Below are 18,937 nucleotides of genomic sequence, written 5' to 3' on the forward strand. Positions count from 1 at the left end.
CCGCCAACCACAAACTAATTTATTATAAACCAACCAAACGAAGGCCTCAAGTGTTAATAAATTCATAGGGCTGCAAAATCCCGGCTATAACTTATATAGGGCATTTTACTGTGGTAATAAGAGTGTCCAAATACTTTTGGCCACATAGTTTATAACTTCCACTTCCTTGTGGGCTGAGCTTCATTTGCCGTTACCATGGGAAACAGAGGTCGCAGGGCAAAAAAACCGCGAGGAGCCAAAATTTGTAGAAATGTTTGTACACTTTAACTCTGTTCATTTACTCCAGTGATATATCACTGTTTATGTACAGTTTGAGTTCACTTCTTCATTTACAAACTTACTATGATTCATCGAAATTCCACGCTGGATCCGTTACGTTTGGGTACAGTAACGCCTGCCCTCGTTTGTGACCAGAAACGTCGTGCGCGGGCTAATACTGCTGGGCGTCCGGTTCGGAAGGAGTCGGACTCCCGGCACGCGCCCTGGAGCTCGAGTGAGGCACCTTCACATCTGGAAACTAAACCAGTGATCCAGGACAATGTGGGACAACATGTGGAAAAGGTATTTCAGTTATTATCCTAAAAACGGCACAATTTCAATCAAATTCAATACAGTTTGTTTTGTTTGTCTGTGTGTAGCCTATATTGGAACGAGACTTTATCAAACTTTCTCTCAGATGACTTTCCATCCCCACCCCCTGTAAACACATCATTACCAAATCATTCTGATGCCTTGAATCAGGATTAACTTCAAAGATGGCTTGCAGTTTATTCATTTCACCCAAAATATTTTGAAGGAACCCAAACTCTCTCTCTCTCTCTCTCTCTCTCTCTCTCTCTCTCTCTCTCTCTCTCTCTCTCTCCTCTCTCTCCCCCTCCCTCTGTCTCTATCTCTCTTTCTCTCTCTGCTATCTTTTTTACAATTTCTGATTGATCCCATCCTATCTGGCAGCTGCTAAAGATCAGAAAGTCTTCACATGGTCCCTTCTGCTTTTCCTTCCTTGAACTGCTAATGCCCCTCTCAAGTTATATTTTCATATCATTCTGTGTTTGTGATCCCTTTCATTTCATGGCAGTGCTTATATCTCTCATTCATCAGTAACCCAAGCTGCTCCCCCTCCCCTCCCCTCCCCTCCCCGGGCTACACAGAGCAGTCCCATCCAAGACCAGTTGCTCTTTAATGGACACATGCGTGCCCTCAAGCACATCAAGTGTGTCGCAAATCAAATGCTCTAGCCCAGATGAAAACAAATTTTGAATATGCAGTCAAAGTATGGGAAACACACCTATGGCCCAGTTTACTTGAATCGTCCTCAGTGTGCGATTTGAGGTGAAGAGGATCTCAGAGGTAGTTTTGAAGGCCCGGTGGGCTCTGCAGAGTCAGCTTTCATAAGCAGTAACACAGGTGTTGTGTCTGATCCCCCAAAGCCTGTTACCACTAATAAATGCATTTGAAGTAAGATATTGCCAATTGTACGATGATAACAGTCACCTATGCTCAGGGGAGGGCTCAGCAGAGGCCAATCACAGCGACTCATGAGGCTTCAAACAGCCCGCCGCGGAACCAGGGGGTATTAGCGGCTAATGCATCAAGGGGGATGAAGTGTCAAATGGCTGGTTTGTTCCTGTGGACACTGCATTCATCATAGTTATTGTGGAGCTGGCTCAGTCACTGAGGATGGCTGGAAAATAGAGAGACGTGGTCCATATCAAAACTGACACATCCGAATGGAGTGGCTTATATATGGAAATATATTTTTGGAAAAGCCGTTTTACGAGTTATTGCAGCCAGCAATGAGTCCGAAATAATTCGGAGTGATGCTTGAACCTCGATCTAACATAAAACGATGGTATTGGTGGAATAGAAATGTTTTCGCAGAATTGGTTTAGCCATGCCTGTTGCCAATCCATTGTCTCTATGTCTACAGTGAACAGGAATCGCCCCGTATACACTTTAAATCACCAAGGAGGGAAAACGAGGCAATCTCATCTTCTGTTGAATCCTGCTCTGTTATTGCATTCACAATGCTTTTGATTTAGCACTCTGTGGTGCTGTTAAGACAAATGCAATACTAACAAAATTGTTTGGTTTATGTGTGTTACTCCTGGGTGGAGATGGAAATACACAGGACAAGGCCACTTCACAGACCACCTCTAAAAGAAGTATTTTTTTCTGTTATATGTATAGTATTAGAACATGCATTTCCTGTGTGCGTTCATGTGCGCACATACAGTATTCATATGCTGACATCTCTATTCTTTGCGTCCACTGAAGTAGCAGAGAGGCAACAACAGTGTCCCGGTTTGACTCAAAAGAGATTTGCAGCAAATGAGCTCATCCATCAGCAGAAGTGTGTGGAGACAAGGGGATGATGAGGAGAAAGAGGGTGAGGAGGAAGATGAAGAGAGGCGGTGGGGCGGAGCAGGGGCCCAGCAGAGGCAGGACCGCTCAGAAAGCAGCCTCACATTAAAATATGACGGCTGTGGCATTTCTGTGGTCTCCAGCACCTTCTTTTGTCCTTTGGATGTTGCAGCTTGAAGACCTGAGCTCATCTTGGTCTTGTCCAATTCATCGGTAGCTTTGCCATAAATAAAAAAAAAAATCATGACATTTACAGTGGTAGCATTTTTAAGTGTATTAACCACCAAGGATTCAGCATTTGCTCTCTGCAGTTTTCCCCTTTTTCGCCAGTTGTAAGGTTGGAAATCATCCTTTCTGACAGTATCATTTACAGTATATTTGGTATCAGTTTGTTTCAAGTCCTAATTGAAGATGTATCATATTTACAGTAGGGCTGTGTATTAGCAAGAATCTGGCGATACGATACGTATCACGATACATGGGTCACGATTCAATATATTGCAATATATTTTTCGATACTGTGCGTAAGGCGATAAATTGGGATTTTTTTTTGAAAGTATCATTTTATAAAAACTAATATTTAAAAAAAGACATGATGTGCATTAAAGTCAAAGAATATTACTTTAGGTAAACAATTCGGTACACAGAAAATCAAACAGCCAGTTTGGGATTGTGGTTCACAGGTTCTTAGTGAGCAAATTTTGATATGCTAAAGTAGGCCAAAGTTCAGCCATAGCTAGATTGTTAGCTTCTAGCAAAAAGTCAGGCACTGCTAGGAAAGGACACTAGTGGTGCGTCTCAGCATAGCCATCTAGTAGTAAATGTGAACCACTGTCTTACATGTATATTTTTGCACGTAAAAAAATAAAATTCGATATTGCGTTTTTGAAAATCGATACAGTATTGCAAAATAAAATATCGCGATACTCAAGTGTATTGATTTTTTTCTTACACCCCTAATTTGCAGTGAGTAAAATATTTAAATCTAAGGCTTCATGTGTTTTTGGTCTGATCATTATATGGAAATATTCTAAATTTCTTGTGCATCATTTTAGACACATTTCCCCCAATGTGGTATCTTTGGAAACTTTGGGAACTAAGTTTTTAACAGCTTGGGGCCATGTTGGAAATAAGTGTTCTAACGTTAACGTTCCTTATCTCTTGGATCTAATGTGTTTTGTAGATGGCTAAACAAGTCAAATGAAAAATCTGAAGAAAAGAAAAATCCATTAATATCAAGTCCAAGCTAATGACACTTTGCCTCCTCTCTGATGATCTATTCATAGGCGACTACAGATGACCCACCAAAGAAAGTCGACCAATCCATTAACCGCAACCCTCCAGATTCCACAGGAGGTTGTAAGGTGTGACTGTTAATCATTGAACCCACATTTCTTCTCCTCTCTCACCCTGCTATCTAATTTATTTAGTAGAAAACATCAGTTTATCTTGCACACAGAGATTTCTTTCTACTCATTGCAGTTAATAATTGGAGATTAATTGCCTGATTATCTGTCGTTTCCTTGAACAATGTCATATTAGAGACACAATCCTTAATCTTGGCCTAGTGCCCAATTTTCCTCAGCAGAGGTCACATGGGGATGCGTCAGAGCTTTTCATCGTTGAAAAAGTGCTCCGAGCTCCAGAGCTACTCAGAAGACAAAACGATATTAGCTGCTTGTCCTTTTTTGTTTTTTATGCCTTTGTTTTTATGCACTTTCTTTTCAGAGTTGGCCAGTTTGTCGTACGCAGGCTGGAAAACGAGCAGATATCGTTTCCCTGAGGAAGCATCTGGGCCACGCCAGGTGAGGGTTACATCTGTGGGTGTGGAACAATGAATCCCTTCTGTTGATATAAATATGTGGCGTCTAGCTGCTTTTCCCCCTGAAACAGATGTAGACTGCAGCTATTTGTAGAGAGAAAAAAACGTCACATTTAACAATAACAGGAAAAAAGGGTAATCTGCAACAGTTTGCTCACTGCAGGTATGCTCAGCTTTCAGCGCTCCTGTGTCCTGCAGCCAGTGGAGTCCTGGCACTGACAAAGCTGTGGCATTTGGACTGCCGTGTGTGTTATGAGTGTGTGTCCAACCCCCTAACCCCACCACAGGGTGTGGAGACAACATCCTCTGGGGGCAGCCAAGGGTACTTCCAACCGGCTGACATTTCTGACAGCCTCTGATAGAGCCCGGAGTGTTGAATTATTCATACAGGTGTTATGGGGAAAGGTTGCCATTTTCACAGGATATACTAACCCCCAGATGAATTGTAGCTGTAAGTGAACACAGTAGTAATGATTTGGGGCTGTGATGCCTTTTAGGCCAAATGGCAGCCCAGTCTCTGTCAGCTCACATGCTGAAAGCTCCTACATCTCGCTGCTTCTCTGGCCAGAGCAAACCTGTTAAACTTAATCAGCCGGGTTTTGTTTTTCAGCTCGGGGAGTTAGGTGGAAACATTTGACACTTATTGATCAGTTTTTCAGCTATTCCACATTTCATAACGGCTGTCTTAATGGAAATATGAACAATCTGAATAATCACCATTAGACACTGAAGGGTCTGTTCACTCAAATCACAAAAAAACACATTGTGTCACTTCCCTCTAGTGGAGGATACAACATGTTACTTAGTGAGCTTCAGAGGTGCTGGTAGGCGTGTTTTTTGTACTTTAGAGAGAGCAAGACAAGCTGTTTCCCCCTTCCAATTTTTATGCTAAGCTACGATTATGGCTCAAATACAAGTATTCCCTCAAAGTGCTTTCTAATGAAGAAATGATCTTTGTCATTGTTATTTGTATGAGTTTCATTTATTTATTTATTTACTTTTTTCTTTTTACATATTTTGAGAAGCACAGTCACACTTAATGGCATTATCATGTACATACTACTGAATTATTTATCAAATTCCATTCACTTCCATTTGGATGAACGGGCAGCTATACAGTTCATAAACTATATGCAAAGAATCTAAATGATTATCTGAAATGCATCACTTTGTTTGATTAAAATAATCAAAGGCGTGCTGTCAGGTCTAATATCCGTTTTGTTTTTGACATAGGTGTTTGACAGAAAATATTTATGGTTTATTGGCTGGCAGGTGTCTGTTAAAGTTAGATTCCAGGACAGCTCAAATATATTAAGGTCGACAGTTTAACTACTCTTCCATAATCCTCTTGACATGAATTAAATTAATGAAGATCCTGACAAGTGAAATTCTTTTCACTTGTCAGGATACATTATTTTCTTTATCTGGATGTCCCAATGTGTTGTTGCACTTACTGTATGTATGGTACACTACCGCTGAAAAACAAGATCAAGGGATAAGTTTAGTTTAAATTATTCCGTTTTCAAAGCTTTGTTTGCAATCAGTTTAACATCATAGTTTCCAGGAGTTAAATATACCTTCAGAAAAAATATCACAATTCTAAAGCACAAAAATATCGGAGAAATGGAATGACAATATTGCATAGTGTCAAACAGTGTTTTTGCGTCGAGGTTTACTCCTCGACGCAGGGGGCCTGGGTTCGACTCCGACCTACGACCCTTTGCTGCATGTCATTCCATCTCTCTCTACCCCTTCACTTATTCAGCTGTCCTGTCAATAAAGGCCTAAAAATGCCCAAAAAATTATCTTTAAAAATCGGTTTGTGGAAGACTTAGGTGCATGTATTTGGCGAGGGGTTTATGGGTACTCCCCTAAGAAAATATACATTTTTTTCAATACAAAGAAATGTAATTTCAAATCATTTGGACCATGGATATTACCATATGTGTGTCTAAAACATTGGAAAAGCAGATAATAAATAAATAACACTCAAAAAGCCTAAAGACAAAACTTGCTAAAGAAGTCCCCTGGGGGCCAACTACAATCATTAGATCTGAGAAAAGTTACTTACAGTCATTTGGCCTAGGTGGCACCCAAAACGGCTTGGGTGCTGCGCCTAAGCCTTATATTGGTAAGGAAAACCAAGTCAATATATTTTTCAAATGGCCTTGATCCTCCTCTGTAGGATGGGGATTTGTTGCATAATTTAGGTAATCCCAAAAAAACACAGACACAGATGTAATGAATTGTCTCCATTTAAAAATGAGGTGGAAATTAGGACACACATTTAAAGATATTCACTTGAATTTGATGGATTCCTGAATCACAACAGTCATGTTATTTACATCATATCTACATAAGATGTTTTTTTTTTTTTGCATCTTGGCACTGCTTAATGGGTTTTACTAATCCTTATATAGCATGCATGCAGTCACTAATATCTGTCACAATATGGAGGTAAAGTGGGATGCTCCATGAAATGATCTGGTGTGCAGATACCATGTGCTTCAACTTTGGTTTTGTATTTTAGCTTTTTCTGTGTTTTGTCTGAGTAGACCCTGCAAAGCCTAATCATGTCTCTTACCCTTGCCCATGGCACTCGGTCATTCATGAGTGCGCCAGCCTGTGTTGTCGTGGTCTGCCATTTGTCTCTGGCGATGTTGACATGAAACATCCCACGCTGTCTTGTCAACACGACTGCGAGTCCTGTTTCTCATCACGTTGCAGCTGACAGATAATACTTCTCAAGTAGCGTTGTTTTTGCTAGATTTATAATTAGGATTTAATTACGAAATGTATTTGAACTTGTAAATGTCAATGTTGCAGTTGCTTGTGTAGCATACCCTACAAAATTCACCATGCTAAAGGCTTTAATCATAGCTTGCGCATGAAAAATTCACGTATTGAAAGTGATGATGATGTGAGAGTAGATCCAGAATGGAGCCACACCATCTGAGTTGGTCTAATCACTGTAAAGATTCCTCACCTACTACAAACCCTATCTCTTTTGTTGCCTGGCAACAAGCTGCCACCCAAGGGCTCCCATGATCTGATCTGGTAAAAAAAACTATCCCCCTTCACCACCACCCTCCCCCAGTGTACAAATGTCTACATTTTTTACATTGAAATCAATTTTTAACCACCGATCAAGCCTCCCGTCCAAGCATTGTCATCTTTAATGAGCTTTTCAAGCCAGGCTCTGATTTGTGGTTATGATTCACTCTCACAAAGAAGAATAACTTGTTATTGACTGGAAAGACAGACGGTGGTGGTGATGAGAAAAGGCACAATGGGGTTTCACTTCAGAGATTCTTGGCTTTCAAACACAAAAGTTCCATTGTCTCTTTATGTATTGATGATACATTGCTTCTTCTCAATGCCTTTTATTTTCTTGTCACACCAAATTCTGCAGCCTGTCATTGACTCAGCATTGTTCTCCTGTCTGCCTCTTTCTCTCTCTTCCCCTCCTTTCCCTTCACCTTATTATTGTTCAGCTTTCATGTTACATTGCTGCTGTTGTCACAAACACTTGTGCATATGGTGCATCAAACACAAGCAAAATAAAACACCCACTTGCCTGCCAGTTAGAAGATATTAATCAATTAAAAAGCACACACACACACTAGCTGAACTAAATTGAAGGAGCCACTTTAGCACAAAGCGCTAACAAAATTAGTCACGTCTAAAGGCAAGGTCACTGAGCCACCTCCCACACTCTTGGCAGGGAAAAACTTTTTGCACATTCGAAGCTACGAGTCATTAGCGATGCTGATAGAAACACACTTTAATTAAGACTGCTGCATTTTGGACTTAGATGTCACATCTGAAGATTAATAAGTTATATCAGGGGTGTGGTGGTATGCAAATAGAGCAGACATGCCTCCGAGTTAAACTAGTGCACTCAGTGTATCACCGTACAGAGCCAAATTAGCATGCTGGAACACAAGTGCTCTGTGGCCCCCTCCTAGGCTGAAGTGCTTGGCTCTACTTGTGGGCGAAATATTACCAGCCAGCTGCTCGCTAGATAACAAATAGGAACTGGAGCAGCAGAGGTTTGGAACATATGCAGGCGTTTGTGCCTTTGTCTGGTTTTACCATTGCAAAAACATCTAGTTTGCCTGTAAAGGAAAAGTCATGAGAATATTGTAAGGTCACTGTGGCTCTGTCCCTCACTCTTCTTCTTGTTGGATTCTTGCCATGTTTATAATCCGGAAATTAAAGCTGCTTCTTGTCTTGCTTCTTCTCTATATTCATCGTGAGTCGCTCTGGGCAACTGGGTTAGCTACATGTCAAACAAACCTAATGGATGCATTTCCCTCCTCCATTAAACATTTGCAAAATTGCATAATTTATATCATGGTTGTCTTAGGAGAACTGGATAGCATGTTCGAAAAATTTGCTCACCGGCCACATGCTCTGAAAAAGTTTTTCAGGTTTACTTTGGCTTCCGCATTTTTGGGCTCTTAGAGTATGAGCACCAGAGTCTTCTCTGGCCGAGCCAGTTGGAAGGCCCACTGCACATGCACGTTAGTGTATCTCCCGCTGGCCATATTTCCTGCTACGTCCGTAGACTTTACATTGAGATGATGTCATGCACATGCAAACCTTTCTAGGCTCTGGGAAAGTTTTACAAATATAAAGCCTTCATGAGTTAAAAATGTATAATACAAAGAGTAATAATTGACCTGTTTGTAGGTCAAGGTGTCCTGTGAAAAGTTTTACAGACGTCACTTTTATAATAGTAGTCCATGAGCCTTTTTGTTGCAGTACAGCAAGTGGCCACTGGAACAAATTGGCAACAAAGCTGAGTGGTGGCACCTATCCAGCGATCTTAGTACATCCATGGCTTACATCCATTTTTGCTAGTTAGCTGTCTTTTTCTTCTCTGCCTTCTTCTTTTTGGATAATAAGTAAGGTAAGGGTCATTAATGCCACCCACTGTCAATCAGTGGAATAGCATTAAACTTGTAATTTGCATTGCATCATCTGTGTGCACATCCTCATGCATGTGCTAGTGCACATTCTGTTGGACCTCAGAATATTGTAAAAGAAAATACTATGTTCATATCTTCTCGATACAATTTCACTTAAAGTATATAAACAATAATATAGAATTAGTGACCAACCCTAAATCAATTATTCTCTAGATTCACAGTCATATTGGAATTCCTGACTGCTAGCCTCTTCCAACATCAGCAACACCAATATAAGCTAAACCAAAGCCTTATTTTATTTTGTTATATTTTAAAGCACATATATCCCTGTAATATTCCAAAATCAAAGGATCATACACAACTTTGACTCGTCATTACAGCTTACCATAAAGAGCTTCGTAGCAGCATGCACTTTGACCAGCTTTTCTCTGCCTCCTTCACTCAAAAGAAGGCAAACTGCTCATGTTATTAAGAAACACTGAGGTGTGTTACCTCTACTGGCAATGTCACCTCGACCGTTGCTTCTAAGCAGCGTCTTTTAATTTTCCACTACAGCTTTATTGCAAAGGTAATTACGCGTGCAGGATGAGAAAAACAAGCAAACCATATTTGAGAAAAGGTTATGGTTGAAAGCTAAACCGCAATAATTAAGTCATTAATCTGGCCAGACGTAACACGTTTTTCCCATAATGCTCTAGTTTCATTGTCATTTGTGCTTGCCTGCTGCTTCGGGTTGCTCTGATTTGGATGATTTACTGTGTGTGTGTGTGTGTGTGTGTGTGTGTGTGTGTGTGTGTGTGTGTGTGTGTGTGTGTGTGTGTGTGTGTGTGTGTGTGTGTGTGTGTGTGTGTGTGTGTGTGTGTGTGTGTGTGTGTGTGTGTGTGTGTGTGTGTGTGAGGGATAATTGTGAGGACACGCGAGCACTTTTGATCGTAAGTCATCGGCTTTGATGGTTTTTGTATGACTGACAAAGACAGGAGAGGCTTGGCATTTGTGGTTTTCTTTTCTTTTTCTGTCATTTGGGTTGTTGAAAAGTGAACATGTGTCATTATTTTTGTGATCAACAATTTTTTTTGTTTTTAACACAAACGCACAAAACATACAATTTGCAACATGAACATTGTCAACACAAAAATCAAGAAAAGATGACACAGTAACTACAATTTTCAAGACCATACAAGAAAAATAATACCAAAATAAGTACATAATGTATAAATGACAACACCATAAGCCCATCATTCACGTCTCTCCCCCGCCAAAACTTCTTAGGAGCCCCCACACACACACACACACTCACACACAAGGGAGAATGAATGCGTGTGCATGAGTAGTGATTGACACGCAGATTAGACACCCCGGCCCAGATTGGTGCATCTGAACAGGGAGCTGTGGATTTTTGCAAATCGCGCTACAGGCTGTAGGTGGTGCCAGAGGAGCCTGATTTTTTTTTTTTTTTATTACCTGCTTCATGTAGTTCTACTCGATCATAGGGTCAGTTTCAGCAAATATGACAGAAAGTTAGTTTAATAAGTCTTACCTACTGCACCTTTTAAAGCACGCTAGTGATTCCCTGTATTCAAGACCCTTGCTTTTGTCTCTCTGCTTTGCAGGCTTTTGTCATCAGCAATTAAGGGGGGCCAAAGCTACTTCCACCTCTTGCAGAAAGAGGAACAGGAGGAGCAGGCGAAAGTGGAAAGGCAGCGGATGAGCAGGGAGGAGCAGCGGAAAACAGAGCCACGACCTCCCAGTTTCTCCTCTGACTCCGACAGCGATTCAGAAGGGTGATGTAACAACTCACATCAGCTCAGTTTCATTTCTTCTTGCAGTGTCTCCCTCTGGCGTAGTTTATCAGTTTATTACTTTTTAGACTACTTAAAGCGGCATTAATCAATATTTTTATATTAACAATGTATCAGATGACTAAAAAGGGTTGCTCCTAATGACAAAATCATCACCCTACTGGGCTGTTCCACTCAGCTCTACAGAGCATTTGGGTTTTACAGCCCGGAATTTTACTGTCTTGGTTAACCCTCACAGCTCCCATCAACTGCGTTTCCAGCAGTAGAAAAAAGGCTCTCATAAGCCCAATGTATGCTACCTGCCCAACGGCAGACAGACAAAGTAAGCGACTAGCCGGTGAACGTAGTGGAGCATTTAGCTGCTACAGAGCCAGGTATTTCCCTCAGGAATTGGTGGATACCAAAACCAAGATCGAAGGAGCAGCAACATGACTCCAAATGAATGCTAATGTTGCTCTGTATCTGCTGGACGTGTAAATAAGCAACTGCTTGCAAACACGTTTGACATATGAACATTTAAAAGGTGATAATATGTCAGGGTTATGTTTACAGCTGGTTTTGCTGCCCTCAAGTGGCCCAAAAAAATCTATTAATTAGTATTTTAACGTAATTGTACGTATTGTAGTTCTGTGTGTTGCTACTTCATGCTCTGTATGGCACCTGTTGCTGTCCCGGAAGAATGATCCCCGTGATTCCATTTCCTCTTACTGAGGATTCCCACATTTTCCACACACACTAGTTTTTAGTCCGAACCAAGGGTGTTAAGAAATATTTATTAGAATGTTGAATATTAATCAATATCTAACACACCTAGCAGAACATCGACAAACATTATATTAATGCATTTATTGGTTCAATAGTGTTTTTGTTTATTATTATTTTTATATGTTGCAGAACTTTTAGTCAAAGTATATTGTGGCCTATGTATGAATTTTGACTGGAGATTTGTAAAGTCACATGATGGCCCAAATATTTGTTTTGCAAACACGGTATGCATTGTTGTAACGTCTCGTGTAAAAATATGCAGCCTAGTTCACATTTAAACAATTAGTATTAACAGCTTTCCAAACTTCCATATATTTTTGTTATTAACAATTTTTTTTTTTTAACAACATACAAAACATACAACTTGCAAAATGATCACATCCCCACTCACAAGCCCACTCCTGGATTGACGGCACCCATTCATTCTTCCATCCAAACTTCCATATATTGAGCAATTGTCATATTGAGGTAATTCTCTTGTCATTGTTAAAACCTAAAAATAACTGTATCACATCAATCGCATCATCCTTATGCTCCTATGTTATTGAAAGCTAACAGCACTGTATCTCTGCTGCGTTCAGGTGGCCTCTGCCTGCAGGAAGCAGCTGGTCAGGTGTGAATGAAGCCCGGCCACGCAGGAAGAAGAACCAGTCAGCACGACCTTTCACCCCTGTCCATCACTCCCTGACCTCCCCTCTGCTGAGCCAAGCACCGAGGTAAGGTTACTATATACTGTACAGCCTTTCCCTTTAACAATATTCAAGATGGTTGCCTTTAAACAAGAGCTTGCATTTGCTAACAGCTAGCTATTTGGGACCAAGCGTTCATTCCGCAAGTTACATCGCTGATGCTTGAAATGTTTAGGTTTGCCACAATGTAAAACCCCCGGTCTCTCTTTGTTCATCTGTTCTTGATAGGGCTGGCTACCGAATTTAACTTTTTAGGCACAGACCGAATTGCCTCTTAAGTACCAGACCGCAGGGTCTTAAAAAGTCTAAAATTTCTAAATCAAAATTTTAGGCCTGAAAAAGTCTTAAATTCTCTGAAGTATTGTGTTCTAGGTCTTAAATAATTTTAAACGGGTCTTAATTTTCCTACGTCCATGCAATGCTACCTCTAATGCTCTCTCATTTAATTCCGTGGTGTTGTAGTTCATTCTTTCACTAGTCCAAATATAATTTAGCTGTATTATGACTACAAATGAGACCAGTGAGTCTCTCTGGGATTGTACCACAAACATAAAACAGATTGTATTCTTAAGCTATGGGGAAGTGCAAGTTTAGCGATACTTGGAAAAAAAACTGAATTTAGGGCCTGGTTGATGTTGTAATAAAGGTCTTAAATTTCATTCATAATGGTCTTAAAAAGTCTTAAATTTGACTTGGTGAAACCCGCAAAAACTCTACCCAATTTCAGTACCTAAGGAGTAAATCTCATCAGTGTCAGTGAGCCAATAATCATGCAGCATGCTTCTACCAAGATCTAATAATGCTTGTGATTGGCTGTTTAGCGTTACATGTTGCAGAGGCAGGCACGAAAAGATCTACGTTAACACACAGAGACGGGGCTCACCTAGTAGGAGCTGAAAAATAAATCAAAAGATTTGTGCCATAACATGTAATGTTGTAATTTATTTTTTTAAATAAAATTGGTATCGAAAAAAGTAGCGTTTAGGAACCGGTAGCAATGTCACGGTGTTGGTATCGGTATATTTATCGAAAATGTTGGACCGATACCGAGCCATAACCTATAGAGCTCGCACTCAACACTGCACTTCCTTGGGTCCTCAGCAACACACCCGCCAAGTGTGAAGTCGATTCGGTGAGATATACAGACAGACAGAGACTCCCTCCATTTTATTTAGATTTAGAGTAGTTAGGTATAACATCTGAATATTTGCACCTATCATCATAATCAAACTCCTTGTTTAAATCAGGGGCATGTGTTTTGATGCATATTCTATGAATCACCACACCCTGTGCAGCAGTAAAAAAAATGCTGACATGTTTAAAAAATAATTTAATTTTAAGGAATCGCTGCACTCATTTCCCCCTCTTTTGTCTGCCAGTGTTCATGTTTGATTCATGTCAAACAGATGTGTTACTACACCTCAGCAAACATCAAACAGAGAAAAACAAACGGATACATTGCTGAATATTTAATGCAAAACATCTGACGTTGACAGATATTCGTGAGGCTTTCATTTTGTATTTCTTTCATACCTTTGATGCTGCGTGATCCGGAGCTAACCTTTCTGAAATAGGCGTCAGAAAAAGTTTTCTCTGACAAATCTGCCTTGTTAGAAACTCAGGTGCTGGCTGACAATAAACACACACAGAACTCCGGTTCACAAAAGCAACATTTAATGCACTGCTTAGATCTTGTATGGAGGATGTGATGGCAATGCTGCCCTTAATCCACTAGGGCTGGCTTTTGAACACATTATGTCGTAACAAGTGTAATGTGTTTGAAAAGGATTAAATGGCAAAGCAGGGACATTTTAGCTTTCAAACTAGCAGATACCAGCAGTTTCCTAAAAAAGCCAAGATATGTTTGCACTTCTGTAACCCAAACACTCATTTTAACCATCTTCACAGACACAGGAATCCTCTGTGTGTCCTTTGTTTTTTGTTCCACGGGGACAAATCTACAACCTGTGTTTATGATACATCACCTCCAAGTCAACATGCATTTCCTCTGACATTGCATCATTGCCACTGCCAGAATACAGCCTTGTTTTCTGGCGAGACATCTGGAAAAATAACAACCCTGTACGAAGGCTTTTACCTGACATCTGACAGATCCTAATCTAGCAGGCTATCTGCCTGGCAGACAAATGGCCTGGTCGATAATGAAAAGAGCTTCGAGCGACCCGGGACAGCAGCATTTGTGCGCAGGGGGGAGCGAGGCAGAAAAGGCGGCAGCATTCACATTGTGTTTGATGTGTTTAGAGAGATCATGGGAATGGATGTGGTCATAAAGCCTCGAAGCGTAAAAGTGTCGGGGAGACGGACGGCACCGCTTGACTGCAGGTGACACTGTAACCACGCTTTTAGAGAGATGGCATGCTTTGCATTTGTTCCCACTACAGCAGCTCTTGTATTGAAGAGTTGGGCCTCTTGTGTAAATGTTTACATCCACTTATTTTACCTACGAGACTTGACTGGAAATGAAGGGTTTTCAAATACGATTGGTTTCGCAGTGGCAGTGTTTTGCCATTTACACCATTGCTTAATGTAATGCTATTAACCTTTTCATGTGGGATACAAATCAAACACAATAACTTTGTGCACTTAAAATGACTCATCATACAATGTAAAATGGCTGTGTAACATTAGTTAATTAGGTAGTTTGGTTCTATCTATTTCTCAACAGAGAAAAAAACGTTCACAGTCAATTTCATTCAAGCTGGCAAGGGCAAGACATTCTTTATTGTCAGGCTCCCTCCAACAGTGCTCATACAATATGTACAGAAAGAAAACCGTGCAAGTAAAAAGTAAAAAGGCATACTTACTGTAAAATAGTGCAGAAGTTAAAATATATGAATACAATATAATTATAAATTATAAAATAAAATATAGTACTGTGGTAGAGGGGTGTACAGAAGTAATGAAATGAATATGCTATCAAATACTCTTCCCTACAGCATTTTTTCTAAGGTGCTCTTGAGCAAGGCACTTAGGCCAAGAGATTGTGGTTGCACAGCACACTACCCAGACACCCAGTACAACCAAGAGTAAATGTGCATTGCTGTGAGTGTGGAGCCGTGAGTTAAAAAAAATTACATTATACAACCAGGTAGGCTCTTTTCGGTTTCTATACAACTCTGTCACTCGTTTTACTGTGTGGGGACAAATCCTCATTCAGAAAAGTGTCACAGTTTTTAAACCATTTGCATAGTTTTGCTTGTGAGTTGCTCTGACCACAAAAAAAGATAAGAGACTATCACCTCTCTCTTCTGTTGCTTCAACTGCAACAACAAGAAGTTCCTTACAAGTAATTTAGCCATCATGCTTGGTTGTAACTCCTCCCTGTGTGTTATTGCGATCCAAGCAATATGTTTGCATCATGTCTCAAGTGGGGGAATATGCCACAACACATTCACTAAATGTACATGCTGACCTTTGACCTCTTGAAGTCAGACAGTTCCGTGAGTGGAGTTAAAATGTAGTAAAAGTTACTCTGAGGGCGCTCTGCTGGCTGACCTTTGATGCATACCGTTATGAAACAGAGGATCTCGCTCTCTCTCTCTCTCTCTCTTTCTCTCTTTCTCTCTCCATGTTTCCTGTTTTTCTACACTGTCAAATAATGGCAAAATGCCAAAAACAAATAGATTTTTTTCCAGCTGAACTTAAATTCTTCATGTTTATAATCCATTACAAGTCTTGGAATGCAACTGTTCAAGTCAAATGTTTCTTTATTTTTAAATAGCTGTGTTTATTCTAACGGGTTTAATAGATACATATTTGAAGCTAAAAAAATTGCTTTTTTATCATGGAAATATGAGTTGGATAATTTGTCATTGTTTTGCTTGCTGTGTCTTATGGACTTTTCATAATAGAGCACTTTGTAATCTATCTTTTGAAAGGTAAATATATAAATACAATTTGACTTGCTTAATAATATTGATGTACTCTGTTAGACAAACCTCCGATAGATGTGGATTTCATGTCTTTGTGTGCTGTTGCAGGAAGGTCATCTACCGCCAGCTCTGCTGTCTGAATTGGCTGCTGGAGGCCTTGACTCTGGATCGCTCTGGCAGAGTCGGCCCGCTCACCGCCTGCTGGGACCCCAAGTAAGTTATTCTGAGGTCAAAGGGTTTTACCACCCACACACAACCTACCAGTGGTCAGTTAAAGCACATACATGAATAAGAAGTTGCATTCTAAAGCTGCCTACGACAAGATTTCTATCTAGAAATACACCTAGTTAACTCGCCCTCCGGTTTAAAACTCATAGACTGATTTGTTCTAATTGCCCAAATAAAATTAAATTTTTTTTGCATCAACTCTGGTGGAAAATGTTCTCAAAGCACCTGCTGTGAAACGGTTCATCGACATAATGTTTCATAATTTGTTAGTACTGAAGCTTAAGGCCACAATGGTGCATCTGAATCTCCTGAATATGTTTGAATGTGCTTTAAAGGTGCCCTGCCACACATATTTCATTACTTTGTGTTAATGTCTGAAGTTCTACCATGGACTTTGTAAAACTTTTTGTGGAAAAAATGCCTTGGTTACCTTGTTTCAAGCCATTCTAGCGTGGTATAGAAAACCTACAGGAAGATGCCGCTCGATTTCTGCCAGTTCTCATTAATATTCAATAAGCTAAGCTGTTTGAATCTGATTGGCTAACAGCTAGCCAATGAGAGCCTGGCTGTCAGAATCCTTTACCCAGCCCAACTGGGCGAGCTAATGAATAGTAATGAGCTCAGGCAATATGATGTCAGACTGACCAGCTTTTGTAATTGGCCTGATTTCTCTGCTTATTTATTTTCAGTGGCTAGAGCTGACAGAGGAGGTAGCAGTTCATTTTCACATTTACGACATAACACAAACACATATGGACCTAACATATTTCAAAAAATGCAAGTAAAAACGGTTTTGTATGGCAGGGCACCTTTAAGTATTTGTTAAAACATCACTTGCATAATTGACTTGCTCATGAATTAATAATCCCTCAATTCTTCTCGAAAGTGTTCGCGTTTGAAAAGATAATGGTGCATTTAATGTGAGCAATGAGAAACAAAAGCACATAGCGTTAGTCAGGGACTTGTCTTCATACTACGAAAAAGTTCAATACATTAACTGTCATTTACTATTAAAGAGTGATTCCACTGCCTGGAGCCCCCGATCCAGAGGCTAAAACACAGCTCATTATGGCGCTGACCTCTGCACGCTGACCGATGAGTAACTCCTGTCAAATCCACACTGTTTTTAAGCGAGCCACCTGAAGAGACGTTGTATCTGTACTGTAGCGAGCCAGTGATGAAGGGTGGTGGTGCTCAGGAGCTGCAGGCGTGAAGCTGACAGTGCTGGATGAAATATAAAGTCCAAAGCTCCGGAGGGGGCCCAGGCTTAGCGAGAAGATTGCATTCTTCCATCTTTGTCCCCCCTCCAGGTTTCAGCTACCGTGATATTGACCCACCACAGGGCGTTGAGGGTGAGGAAATGGAGAGAAAGTGCAGAAGCAGCAGCGGTGTGGTGCTTAAACTCGTATGTTTAACCCACAGGATTGCTGTTGCGTTGAACCTGTAGTGTGCTTTATTTCCTCAAAAGCAGTTGTTTCCAAGGTTCCCTCTTTACATTTTTTTTTTCTTGCCTTGATATTGATCTATGATCATCTTTCTTGTCAAAGTATCAGAGGAGACCTATGAGAATAGATTATTTCATAAAGGTTAAAAAAGACTGCACGGCGCTCAGTTACAATGGCTCCTTGTAGAATGTAGTAAAGGAATATTATTGCACACCACTCCACGCCTTGAATAATTGATAGAAAAATGAAAAATAAAAGGAAAGAACGGAAGGAAGGGGAGGAAAAGAGCTACAAAGAGAATTTCTTTTGTACCCAAACGTCATCATGTTCCAGCCTCCAGGGCCTTCACTCAGCTTCAAATCCAATTTCCCAGAAAGTCTTAAGCTTTATGGGCCAAATGATACAGCCGAGGTATTACTGTACAGGAAGACAAGGAGAGGATGAAATGAAACATTATCACAAGGTTACGACACTGCTGGGCTTTCCACCAGGCGGGCAGCTGTGATGTCGGACATCAATCTAAAACACTGCACAGTTTTTAGGATAAGATGAATTATGATTTTGATAATGGCCAGAGTGACTCTCAAGCTGTCTCTGCCTCAAAGGCCGGTTTCGACTAGTGGTGAGTCGCAGAAGGTCACTGGAGTGTTGCATTTATCACAACAGCGACAATTCTTTTCCATTCGCAGAGACCCTGGCCGAGGCAGGACCACGATAAAGATGCTGAAAAAAGAAAGAGCCATTGAGAACAAATGGGAGCAGTTTGTTTCAACCAAGGTACCCCCCCACTCTTATTTACTCTTTCTAATTTGATTATTACATATTAATATTATTATAGTAATTATTTATTTTTTTAAATCATATAGCCTAAAGTATTTGGACATGCCCGTCGGCATACTTACCCTTCCAATTAAAGGACGAGTCTGGTTATTCAGCCTGTTCTCATGAACCATACTCTCGAAAAGCATTGTAGCACTATAATTCCTATGATTTACACGTTG

At 40.4% G+C, this 18,937-nt stretch overlaps 1 protein-coding gene across 1 annotated transcript in view; it reads left to right on the top strand.

The window, feature by feature from the left end:
* Positions 1-203: 203 nt before the first annotated feature.
* The window catches only part of LOC120561064 (coiled-coil domain-containing protein 60-like), a 35,687-nt gene continuing 16,953 nt past the window's right edge, over positions 204-18,937 (top strand). The window contains exons 1-7 of the mRNA XM_039804029.1: positions 204-561; positions 3,648-3,725; positions 4,090-4,166; positions 10,728-10,898; positions 12,263-12,397; positions 16,372-16,476; positions 18,626-18,713. Of these exons, the coding sequence (XP_039659963.1) occupies positions 343-561; positions 3,648-3,725; positions 4,090-4,166; positions 10,728-10,898; positions 12,263-12,397; positions 16,372-16,476; positions 18,626-18,713 (873 nt within the window). The 5' untranslated portion in view covers positions 204-342. The remainder of the gene's footprint in view (positions 562-3,647; positions 3,726-4,089; positions 4,167-10,727; positions 10,899-12,262; positions 12,398-16,371; positions 16,477-18,625; positions 18,714-18,937) is intronic.

This window comes from Perca fluviatilis, chromosome 6 (genome assembly GCF_010015445.1).
Source record: "Perca fluviatilis chromosome 6, GENO_Pfluv_1.0, whole genome shotgun sequence".
Lineage (NCBI taxonomy): Eukaryota > Metazoa > Chordata > Actinopteri > Perciformes > Percidae > Perca > Perca fluviatilis.